General features: G+C 43.4%; 1 protein-coding gene across 2 annotated transcripts in view; it reads right to left on the bottom strand.

The window, feature by feature from the left end:
- Positions 1-5,963: 5,963 nt before the first annotated feature.
- The window catches only part of TNFRSF19 (TNF receptor superfamily member 19), a 157,795-nt gene continuing 151,402 nt past the window's right edge, over positions 5,964-12,356 (bottom strand). The window contains exon 10 of one of the 2 annotated variants that reach the window (XM_054719746.1): positions 5,964-8,631. In XM_054719746.1, coding sequence (XP_054575721.1) covers positions 8,483-8,631 — 149 coding nt within the window. In that variant the 3' untranslated portion in view covers positions 5,964-8,482. The remainder of the gene's footprint in view (positions 8,632-12,356) is intronic. The other variant, XM_054719747.1, reaches the window with a different exon arrangement.

Below are 12,356 nucleotides of genomic sequence, written 5' to 3'. Positions count from 1 at the left end.
GGCCTGCAAGCCAGACATTCCCCACCCCTGCTTTAGATGAAAGAGCTGTGAGAACCTTGATGCTCATCATTGCATACCTAGTTCCTAGAAGAAGGCTTTGTACTTATTAATACTAAATAAATGGCAGATAGAAATAAACTTATCATCAAGAGAAATAGATAATTTGAAAAAACACTAAGACCAAAATACCTTGATATCTGTGAAAATGGGAGAAATTTGGAATGTAACATTTATCTAATTCATTTACTGATATGAGTGCCTAAAATGTATCATTTCTGGCAGGGAAACCACATTGGGTTTTGAATATATCAACTCAACTTTGTTGTGTAAGAAAAGAAAGTAAAATCAATAGTCAAATGAGTAAGCTGGAAATCATTCTTGGAGGGCACTTGACAGAGCAGAGGAAACACAGGTTTAGAGTTTGATAGATCCAGGCAGGTTCCTGGATCAGCCATTTCTAGCTTGCCACCTTGGATGCATTCAGGTTCTTTGTATTGAAAAGTAGGATTTTAAACTATATAGATTGAAGAAAAATCTGTTTGCTCAGTGCCCGGTACTTAGCAATTCATATTCAGGTTGCTTTGGATGGATAAGCATGAAAAAATTGTGTAAGATAAATGTTCAAAGAAGTAACTATGCACAATGGATGGTTATCTGAGTTGAGGTAAGGGCATATTATATGATGGCAATCTTACTGATGAATCTTATTGAACCACTTGATATTTGAGTTAAAATCCAGACTGCTAAAGTTACAACTAAAGCCCAAGTGCAATTTAGCACGATTGTTATGAAGTTAATAACTCTAGAGAATTTAGTTGAGCCCAAAAAGACATATTCCTCTATTCATGTCACAAGTAATTAAGTGCCTACTCTGCATTTGGCACTTATTAAGCATTAGGTATACAGAAGGGAACAAAAACAGTCAAAACTCTGTACTGTCCTGGCACTTACATCCTAGTAGGAAATGAGAATGAAATCAACAGCTTCTATGGGAAATAGAGGGATGGGAATATGGAATTGGGGGGAGGTATGCAACTTTCAATCAGATGGTCATAGGCAGCCTCACTGGAAACATAACTTAAAAGAGTACAGTGAAGAGCCATGAGACGTCGGGGGGAAGAGCAGAGGAAACGGCATGGCCAGAAGCCCTGAGGTGAAAATGAGCCTGACACTTGAAAGCTGTAGATGTCTACCTTAAAGCACTAAACTTTGCTAAATACCAATAATATATTTTTAAAAGAAAAAAAAATGGAGGCAGAAGGCGGTTTCCTTTAACACTATTTTTAAAAATATTTTTAATTGATTTCAGAGAGAGGAAGGGAGAGGGAGAGAGAGATAGGAACATCAATGATGAGAGAATCATTGATTGGCTGCCTCCTGCATGCCCCCTTCTGGGGATCAAGCCTGCAACCTGGGCATGTGCCCTGACCGGGAATTGAATCATGACCTCCTGCTTCATAGGTTGACATTCAACCACTGAGCCACACCTTGTGAAAAGTTGGGCCATTCACAATTACTTTTGTCTGATATTCTGTTGCCTTTATAACATAAGCACCTGTTTGTGATGGTTCCTTGAACTTAGAAACATGTCATGATGAAATAGGACTTCTGTGCAACTCTTTTTTTCTGTATTTTATTTGGAAAGCATTTAAATATCACTTACTACACACTTGGTGTTTTCTAAACACTTTATTAATGTAAAGTCACTTAATCCTCATACCAATCTTGAGGTAGGTATTATTGTACTCATTTTACAGGGAGGTAAACCAAGGCACAGAGAGGTTAAATTAACAGCTAATAAACACCAAAGCTGTGATTTGAACCCAGTCTGACTGGCTTTAGAATCCATGCGCTTAACCTCTACACCACACAGCCTCTGAGAGGGCTACCTTCTCTCCCACTAGTGGGCTGGAGCCTTGTAGAGCAGCCCTGGTAGCCAGGTATGCACATCTGTTTCCCAATCCATACTCACTGGCATCACCTTGATAACCTGAAATTGGCTACAGCAGGAATGTTTATACCATGGAAATCAGCAAACACTGAAATCGGGGTTTCATCCTGAGGAACTGGTTGTTAAACACTCGCCACCACACAACTGACTCCTCGCAGCATTTGCACCCCCTTCACACTGGGTTTTCTTCTCCTGAGGCCTTCTCCAACTTAGTCTCCCCGGACACCAATTACTCCAGTTTCAAGCAGGAATCTGCCATTGTTACATCACAATGTGACTAAATTCTACTGGGTTTATTTGACCAGAAGTCAATGTTATCTTAGGTCTTTTGAGTACAGCACAGTGGCAAGAACGTGGATTTTTTTGTGATAGAGAGACCTGATTTTGAATTCTGGCTCAGCTCTGTGAGGTGGGCAGCCTTTAGTGATGCACTTCCGATCTCTATCCAGCCGCCTCTTCATTCATAAAATGGGGTGCAATAATTCACATCTACTATGAAGCCTCGTGGTGGGGACACAAAGTGAGGGAAGAACCCAACTGTCTACACATTGTTATCTCTTTCATATGTCTCAGGGTTTGTCCTTCATAGCACTCATCTGTATCAAACATCATCTAGCCTGTTTGTTCAGTTCATGAATTGATAACATCTTCCTCACTTCCGATGTAAGCCCCTAGATGGCAAAGCACTGTTTTATTTATCACTGTATCACAGCACTTATAATAGCATCAGGCATAATAGGCCTATAGCAAAAAGCTGTTGATGAATGGCCCATTTACATTAAGTTCTCAGCACAGAGCTAGCACATGGTACCTGCTCAACACAGCAGCAGCATGTGTGTTGAGAAGTATCTCCCACTCCTTTGCAATCTTGTGGCTAGAAATGGGTGGGGTCTCTGGCCAGAGGTACAGCTGGCACATGTGGAAGCCTTGGTGGACATGAGCTGCCCCTTCCAGCCCAGAAAATGCATTTATCCAGGCCAAGAGGTTTGGAGAGGTAAGCGGAGTTGCATTGTCAAATATTTATGAAAGGCATTTGATTTGTAGACTTGAAGTTCTAGGGAGCACAGAGCAAATCCCACTCTCTTTCAAGTGGCATCTGGCAAGGCCTTCTGCTTGTCACTGGCTGGTTAGTGAGAATGTGTGGGCAGAGACAATGCGGCTGTTGAAATCAAGTGTCGAATTTCCTGACCTTTGAGCATTTTTAAAAACTCTTTACATTTCAGCTGCTGTTGTAAAAGGGGAGCGGACTCTTCTCAGTTGTCATCGTACCTTGAAGGTGTGAGGACATCTGGCATTTTGCCTGGAGATTGCCAATCTGATAGTCATTCCGATACCTCTTGCCCTTCTGGGGCCACATTTCCAAACCTCAGCATTTTAAGAGGCCTCAAGAATTTCCAAGCACCCCTGGAAAAGTGGTTTATAATTTTTATGAAGCCTGTGTGGAAAGTGGTACAGGAGAGACCTAAGGGAGGTCACATTAATCATGTAAGAGGTCAAGTAGGCATTCATCTGACTGGGTCCTACTTCTTATTTATTCACTTCCTGGAGACTTAGCAGGATTTTGGCCAGAAGCCATCCTAGGCCTGTGGTGAGAGTGCTCTTTCTTCAGGCCTTGACAATGTCCATTCTATTCCTCATCTCGTGTTCAAAACACTTTATTCATCTTAATCATAGACTCTGCCAATACAAAGTGCTTGTGCAGTGGTTTCCAAGTTATGGAAAGCATGTGGGCGGCATGGTCATCTGAGAGCAGGACTAAGTTATCTGGGTCGATGCAGGAAGCATTTGGTTTGCCGAGACAGACTCTAGTGGGGATGTGGAATGAGGCTGGTGGAGTGAGGGCGCTTGGCAGTGGTGGAGTCGGTTCTCCAGAATTCATCATGTCCCACTGCTCTTGTGCCCATCATTAGCACTTCGGTGATGGAGGAGGGACTCTGTTCAGTGCTTCAGGGACCAGCTGTGATTGGGGACCTAGGTGTGCTTTGGCTTGAGCAGTTCTGACAGTATTAAGAGGTCATTATGGCCATGGCCACTAGAATACCCTATTCTTAACCAGCCATCTCTGGGCTCCACCCAGCCATCTCTGGGCAACCTGAGGAGGCCTCTGCCCAAATATGATGGCCTTTTAAATCGAAGCAGAACGACGTTTTGTGCTGGGCTTTGAAGCACTTTGGAAACCAGGCTGAAGCACATGACTGAGGCCCAATAGGGCCTCCTCTTTCCAAGCCTTATACCAAATCTTAGCTACACAAATGAACTGAAGAGATGAGGGTCTCAGGCATTAGAGAGTGGAAGAGAGAGACTGGCCAGGCCCACTTAGGGTCCTCCACCTGAGGCAGAGCATCAGAGGAAGATGAGGGACTTTGAACTGACCGCCCTGTTCTACAGGACATGTGGGCCAATCGAGGCCTATTCCCACCTGCTTTCCTGCTCCTTCTGCAGGAGTCAGAGGAGAGAGGGCCCTGTACCCTCTACTGAGACCCAGAGCCCATAGCAGACATGTAGCTTTTGGGGAAAGAATGTATATGGGTCAATGTATTATATGTTAATTTAAAAACCAGTGTCTTTTTCATTGTCTGAGAGATTTCTCGAGATTCAGGTCCTTCTGACCCACATGTCTTCTCCCAGAGACCCTAGTGCCCTCTCCCCAGGCCATGAGCCTGGCTAGATGCTGGAGCCTTTCATTCAGGTGAAGGATTAAAATGCTAACTATTTTTGCTTTGATTACTAATTTTACCATTTTCAGTAACCTTATTTTGTAGAACTCATTTTTTCTCCTTATGCTTCCCTAGCATTATCTATTTTTGAGCCACATAATTAAACTCTGACATTTGTTTTCTGTTTATTCTTTTGGTCACAAGTAAATACATGTTTAAGCAACAACTTCATACAACTCTTGGATTATACAATATAAAAATACTAGAGTATTGCCCTAGCCAGTTTGGCTCAGTGTTTAGAGTGTTGGCCCATGGATTGAAGGATCACAGGTTTGATTTTGGTCAAAGGCATGTACCTGGGTTGCAGGCTCGATCCTCAGTCCAGGTGTGTGCAGGAGGCAACCATCCAAACATCTCACATCAATGTTTTTCTCTCTGTCTCTTCCCCTCCCTTTCACGCTCTCTTAAAAAAAAAAAAAATCAATGGGAAAAATATCCTCAGGTGAAGATTAACAACAGCAAAATACTAGAGTCTTTTAATTTTAGTTTTGTAGGTAATATAATTTAAAAACTATTTCAAATGTAATTTTAAAAGTTATATATTCTTAAATCTAACAAATAAGAAGTGGAAAAGTATTCCTTGTTTGACTGTCCTAAAGCGTAGGGCCTGTGGTGCTTGGCAGTGCACTTCCCTGCCTCATCCTCCCTGTTAGTCCTTCCAGCCGCGCTCTGCTGAGCTCGCTGTGTCTTCATCCCCATCGCCCCGTCACAGAATTCCTCCAAGTTCTCTACTACATGACAGAAAAGACCTTCATTTAGTGAGCATTGTCATGCAGAGTTCTGAAGGCTTTACACACATTAACATGTATAATCCTCAGATTATGTCCCTGCTGAGGTTCATGCTATTCATTTTTGCATTGTAAGCATGTAGTGCTCTGATGGGCCTATTGGGCTTAACACATATTTGCACAAAGTTGAAAGACTCAAGTGTATCATATAGCTGATGTGGCTTGCTTGTGCCTGAAATCGGGAACAGACTCCGGAGGATGTTACCTGCCTTTAGCCCACTGTCTGATGCCCTTGGAGGCTGCTGGGGGCCACTGGCTCTTTGCCCAAGCTTTTCAGACCCACAGGCCATTAACCATGGGCCTGGACCACAGGGCCACCCCACACGCCTCTCCACTCAGCTTTCTACCACTCCATCCTCCTGCCCAAGAGCCTTCCCCACCTTCTCTGCCACTCTGTTGTCTCCTCTGTCTTCCACTGCTTTCATCTCTTGTGTTGGCTTTTTGTGAAAATATGGGTAGAGAACAGCTCACAAGAAATTATAGAAAGATCAGGCATGGTGGCAGGGCGATGGAATAATTTTTATTGTGCAGCCTCTCACCAAAGTCAGGGTCTTGAGCAAAGGTGGGAATAGGCAGCCCAGTCCTTGAGAGCTTTGGCCTTTGATGGCATCACCACAGTGGGTATCCGGAAAGGCTGGAAGAAATCCCGCAGTCCCTTTCCCATTGAGCACACCCAAGACTCAGGGGATCCCCTGCATCAGCGGCTGTGCAGACTCCATCATGGTTGCCATCTTACCTGGTCTTCACCATGCTTCAAAGAGCCATTCCAGCCAATGATTCTGCGGCCTCTTGATGTCTCCCAGCACCCTATGGTCACACCACTTAGTTGACTTAGCGTGTCCAGCTGCAGGCCTCCCTCAGCAGGCCTCCCCATTGCCCTGGTGCTTGGCTTTCACTGTTCTAGTCACCACTTGCACAAGCTTAGGTGGTTATTCTCTTCTAAAACCAATGCCTCCCACTCCTTTCCCTTGGTGGTTGCTTCCCTTTTAGTTCCCTCCATCTCATCTGAGTCTCTCTGCTGTCCCAGGGCCCTGGATGTGGTCTCTGTGAGCTCAGAGAGAAATCTCTCTGGTCCTTGGTCTATACTTGATCCCTCAACTATGCAATTCAGAATTGCTTGTGTTCTGTGTGGTTGTTTCAGCTGTATCACATTGCAAGCTCACATATAATTTGTTGGCTTTTTTTCATTCTCCTGAGGTCTTGTTCGGTGTTTGTATTTTCCAAAGACTTTATCTCCTTGCCATTAATAACCATGTTTGAGATTCTTGTCCTCCCTGCGTTTTTTCCACATTGGACCTCCCTTTATTTACTGCCCTTAATTATCGCCTCTTCTGATTTGTGTCCTATTCTCATCCTTCAGTGGGAGCCTTATTTGGTTTCAGTTAATGGACAGCTGCCCACCCCATCAGGGAGGCTTGTCACAGAGGAAAATCTTTACGGTGCAGGGATGGCACGCACCTCCTCTTGCTTCACAGAGTGCTGCTGATTCAGTTACTCCTGCCAACCAGGGCCCGGAATAGAAGCTGCTGGAAAGACTCAGATATATGACCTCTGATGAAAACACAACTAACTAACTGGGAAATAGACACAATGACCTAGCTGTGCTCTTTTTGTGGGTGAGGATTATTGTATCAAGGACAGAAATGAGCTCTATTTGACATTTATTTCACATGATGTAAAAGGGTTAGTGCTAGAAAAAGGAATTCATTTAGATTTAAGATAAAACTTCTCCATAGTTAATCCTGAGGCTTGGAATGTGGGACAAAGAAAGATTTCCTGGGCACAGGAGGGGGAGGGAGATTGTCTTCCTGATCTTTAAAAATAAAACAAGGATTGTTCTATGGTACAGAAGGGCTCAAGTCCAACTCATGTAAAATGAGATCCTTAATGCATTTAGACTCTATCAACATCTTCTGGCTTTAATTCCAGCCTTTTGGACATCATTCTCAACAATCTTATTTCCTTCTAGTCAACGATAACCACTTATCTCAGCATCTTTAGAGTTATTTTGGATTAGGAGCATGCCATAAATTGCAAATGAGCAGGTTTACAACAGACATGCTTGATCCTGGAAACTTATTTGATCTCCACACATCTTATCTCAGACTTTGAAAATGGTGTACGTGTGCCCCCAACTCAGAAGCTCATCTCCTACCTTAAATAGACAGCTTCAGAATCATCTGAGGACAGATCTCAACTATGGGACAATTTGAACTGAATTTCTGCACTACTGACACTTCCTGGCTACCCTCAGCTGCCTGCTACCTACAGTACGAAGTAGAAGTGGTAGATGAGGTATTTGAAACAGAATAAGAGGCCAATGAATATGTTGGTGGTTTATGGTTATAACGTGATGACAGAAAAATCATAAGTCAGTTGTTTTCCTTCTCGAGGTCTCACTTTTCCCCACACTGATCTATTTATATTCCAGACTTCATTATATATAAGGTCCTTTCCAGCTCTCTGATTTATTCTATAGATCTAAGCTGGCAAGATAGAGTGCCTCACTTCATCCCCACTTGGACCGAGGCTCATAGAATTGGGTGGAGTTTTCAAAATCCTGTATTTTCCCTAATGTGCTACTTTTCCAACCTTTTTATGTTTGAGAAAGAATCAGCGGAGGTATTGCAAGGTCTGATAGAGAGATAACATTCTAGTGTTCCATTGAAGCCCCAGTCGTTAGAAGTTCCCCAGATTTCCACACCTTCCTTCTATCACCATTGCTCTCCCCACATTAGTCATCAGGGCCTCTTTGTTTCTAAAGCATGGGAAGTAGACTGAGCCCAATCTCTTCCCAAAATCCACAATCAGAGAAAGTGGGCTTGCCAGTTAGGCTTTCTCAAGATAACCTAGGCCACTGACCTCAGAGCTTTACAAATGCCATCCAGCTCCTAATCTCTGGAAGATCACTCCAGCCTTTTGAGAGCCGTCTCTGGTTGCTTTGGCTGTACTTAGGATGGAATTTGGTTTTCCTCTGAGTAGGTTGTATCAGGAATTCCAAAAGAGGGTTCATCTTCATTTTCAGATTACAGTGACTTGAGATGTTTTGAACACAGAAAAACCAGAGGCAGTGGTATCCATTCCTTGTTCCTGAGCAGGAGGTTATTCAGCTCCGAGGCACAGAGTTGTCTAATACCCTTCCAGGCACTGGGTTCTAGTAGGCACAACAGGCAATCTGAAATGAGAAGCAGGCAGAGTTGATGCAAAGGGACAGAGAGGTGATAAGGGAAGTGATGTTTCAGCTCATCATAGCAGAGCACTCCTTTCATTTCACCTTCATCATACTCTGCCTTCCAGTCTCTCCTTATTTGGCCATCCCCCTTACCTTGCCAATGAAATTAAAATGCTATAGTTCAGGCCCAATGTTACTACCCCAGTTGGGGAACCAATTCAAGATAAAAATGACTAAAAGTTTCTGAGCGCAGGGCTACAGGTGAGTCCTGGGTCACACAACTGTGAAGCAGAATATCATCAAAACTGCTGCATGGCTCTGGAAAAGACAAGGCAGGTTTTTCAATACTGAGGCCTAAACTAAATCTGGAAGACATTGCCTCCTGCTGGAACGGAGTGCCACGTGAGGCTTGGCTTCGGGGTGTGCAGACCTGTTCCTGCCTCCTCCTCTCCTCTGAGGCTCTGTGTGCATAGCACCTGCTCTGAGTGCCCTTTGTTCTAATGAGAAAACGCAGTGGTGTCTGAGGTAGAATGTGCAGTAGATAGAAATCTCAACTTCGGCGAGCAGAGTCATGCAAAGGGAGGGTGAGTGGAACACATAGTCTGTTGCTTAGTGGGGCTTCATGGGAATGTGAGCCTAAGGCCCTCAAAGAAGCCACAACAAGGAAGAAATTCTTCCCCTTCCCACCTCGCACCAAGATGACTGGTACCAGACCAATGATCCCAGTTTACCTGCTGAAAAGCAGTGCAATGCTGAGTTTAATAGCTTCCCCAGGGCCAGAGGTCTCTGGTGCACTCGGAACCCAAGCAGCCCCAGGACACAAGGTGTCTGGAGTGATAGCACTCAGGGTCACCTATAAGCAATTCAGATGACTTCCAAGGCACACTGGTCACTATCTCTGAGAAGCTGCACCACAGTCTAACACCCTCCTGCCAAGAGATGGTCTGATTCCCTGTAGGGTGGGAACACCACAGGTGATGAGGAAAGGGGAATTCTTGCCCAGAACCTCATAAGGCCACGTCAGGAACTATGCTGGCTTTTCTGAATGCTCCCCGGGTTTTCCTTCCACAATAAGCAGCAAATGAAAACCAGAACCAACCAGCCAACCAAGCAACTTTTCTTACTTGCAAGCATTAGAACCACTCTTCCCAAGAAGGGTGGCCTGCAGTTCTGTAGTTGCTTCAGAGGTCTTAAAAAAAAATACAGTTTTCACAATGATCTTCTTTAACAACCCTAACAAAAATATTTTTTGCCTTAAAATTCATTTTTTTAAATTTGTTAGGGTGACACTGGTCAATAGGATTATATAGGTTTCAAGTGTACATTTCTATGATACATGATCTGTATATTGCATTGTGGCCCACCCCACAAAGTCAAATCATCTTCCTTCACCATATATTTGTCCTCTTTTACCCTTCATTACCTCCCACCCCCTCCCTTCTAGTTACCACCATACAACAGTATGTGTCTATGAGCTTCAGTATATCCCACATATGAGTGAAATCATATGGTTCTTAGCTTTTTCTGGCTGACTTATTTTGCTTAGCATAATATTCTCAAGGTCCATCCATGTTGTTGTAAATGGCAGTATTTCATCTTTTCTTATGGCTGAGTAGTATTCTACAGTATATATGTGACATATCTTCACAAAGTGCCTATCATAGGACACTTTGGTTGTCTCCATGTCTTGGCCACCGTGAATAATACTGCAATGAACATAGAGGTGCGTATATCTTTGAGAATAAATGTATTCGAGTTTTTCTGATAGATACCCAGAAGAGGGATTACTGGATCATATGGTAACTCTATTCTTTATTTTTTGAGGAACCTCCACACTGTTTTTCATAATGGATGTACCAGTTTACATTCCCCCAGCAGTGAATGAGGGTTCCTCTTCCTCTCCAACCTCTCCAACATTTGTTATTACCTATCTTGTTAATAATAGCCATTCTAACAAGTGTGAGGTGGTATCATATTGTAGTTTTTATTTTCATTTCCCTAATAGCTAATGCAGTTGAACATCTTTTCATGTATCTGTTGGCCATTTGTATGTCTTCTTAGGAGAGGTGTCTGTTCAGGTCCTCTGCCCATTTTTTAAAGATTGGATTATGTGTTTAGTGCTGGGTTTTATGAGTTCTTTATATATTTTAGATATTAACTTCTTGTAGGAGCTGGTGTTTGCAAATATCATCTCCCATTTGATTGGTTGCTTTTTTGTTTAGTTGTTGGTTTATTTTGCTGTGCAGATGCTTTTTAGTTTGATATAGTCCCACTCATTTGTTTTTGCCTTTACTTCCCTTGCCTTTGGGATCAAATTCATAAAATGTTCTCAATGATTAAGGTCCATAAGCTTAATACATATATTTTCTAATTTGTAACTTATTGTTTCAGGTCCTCTATTTTGGTCTTTGATCCACTTTGAGTTAATTTTTGCACATGGGGAAAAACTGTAATTTAGTTCCACTCTTTTGCATTTGGCTTTTCAATTTTTCCAGCACCATACAATGAAGAGAATTTCTTTTCTCCATTGTGTGTTTTTGGCTCCTTTATAAAAAATTATTTGCACATGTATATGTGGTTTTATTTCTGAACTCTCAATTCTGTTCCATTGGTCAGTGTGTCTATTTCTCTGTCACTACCATGCTGTTTTGCTGTGTTTTTTCCTTTCATTTCTTTTTCTGAAATTTCATTGTTACCAACATAGGAGCACAATAAATCTTTGTACATTGATTTCGTATCCTGTAACTTTACTGTATTTGTTTATTGTTTCTGATAGCTTTTGGTGGAGTCTTAAGGTTTTCTATATGAAGAATCATGTCATCTGCAAAACTGGACAATTTTACTACTTCATTCCCAATTTGGATGCCTTTTATTTCTTTCTCTTGCCTTGTTGCTCTGGCTATGATTTCCAGCACTATCCTATTTAATAAAAGAGTAATATGCAAATTGACCGTACCTCTGCTACACCCACAAAGCCATACCCACCAGCCAATCAGGAGCAAGTATTCAAATTAACCCAACCAAGATGGCTGCGGCCACAGAGAGAGCAGGAGGCTTGGGTTTTCCCGGCAATGGAGGAAGCCAAGCTTTCCACCTGCCCTGGCCTGCCTTGGCCTCCGCTTAAGGCTACAAAGTTTCAATTATAGAAGATAAATAAATCCCAACAAAAATGGCTATGGCCACAGAGCAAGCAGGAGGCTTGGCTCTGCTCAAGGCTACAAAGTTTCAATTATAGAAGATAAATAAATCCCAGATACCAGGGCCTCTGCTTGGGTCGCTGGGGGGCCTGGCCAGCCTGCAAACCACCACAGGCCTTTCACTCAGGCCACTCCATGCCCCAGGGGAACCCCCACCCTGACCCGGGACACCCTTCAAGGAAAACTAGCTGGCCCCCACCCATGCACCAGGCCTCTATCCTATCTAATCTAATAAAAGAATAATATGCAAATTGACCATCACTCCAACACACAAGATGGCTGCCCCCATGTGGTCAAAGATGATTGACCCCATGTGAACACAAGATGGCCACCACAAGATGGCCAACAGGGGATGGCAGTTGGGAGGGACAAGATGGCCGCCACAAGATGGCCAACAGGGAATGGCAGTTGGTCTGCAAGGGAGGGCAGTTGTGGGTGATCAGGCCAGCAGGGGAGGGCAGTTAGGGGTGACCAGGCCAGCAGAGGAGGGAAGTTGGGGATGACCAGGCCTGCAGGGAAGGGCAGTTGCGG

Source organism: Eptesicus fuscus, chromosome 8 (assembly GCF_027574615.1).
Source record: "Eptesicus fuscus isolate TK198812 chromosome 8, DD_ASM_mEF_20220401, whole genome shotgun sequence".
Taxonomy (NCBI): Eukaryota; Metazoa; Chordata; class Mammalia; order Chiroptera; family Vespertilionidae; genus Eptesicus; species Eptesicus fuscus.
The sequence above is the reverse complement of the archived record's forward strand: the minus strand, read 5'-3'. Positions and strand labels throughout refer to the sequence as shown.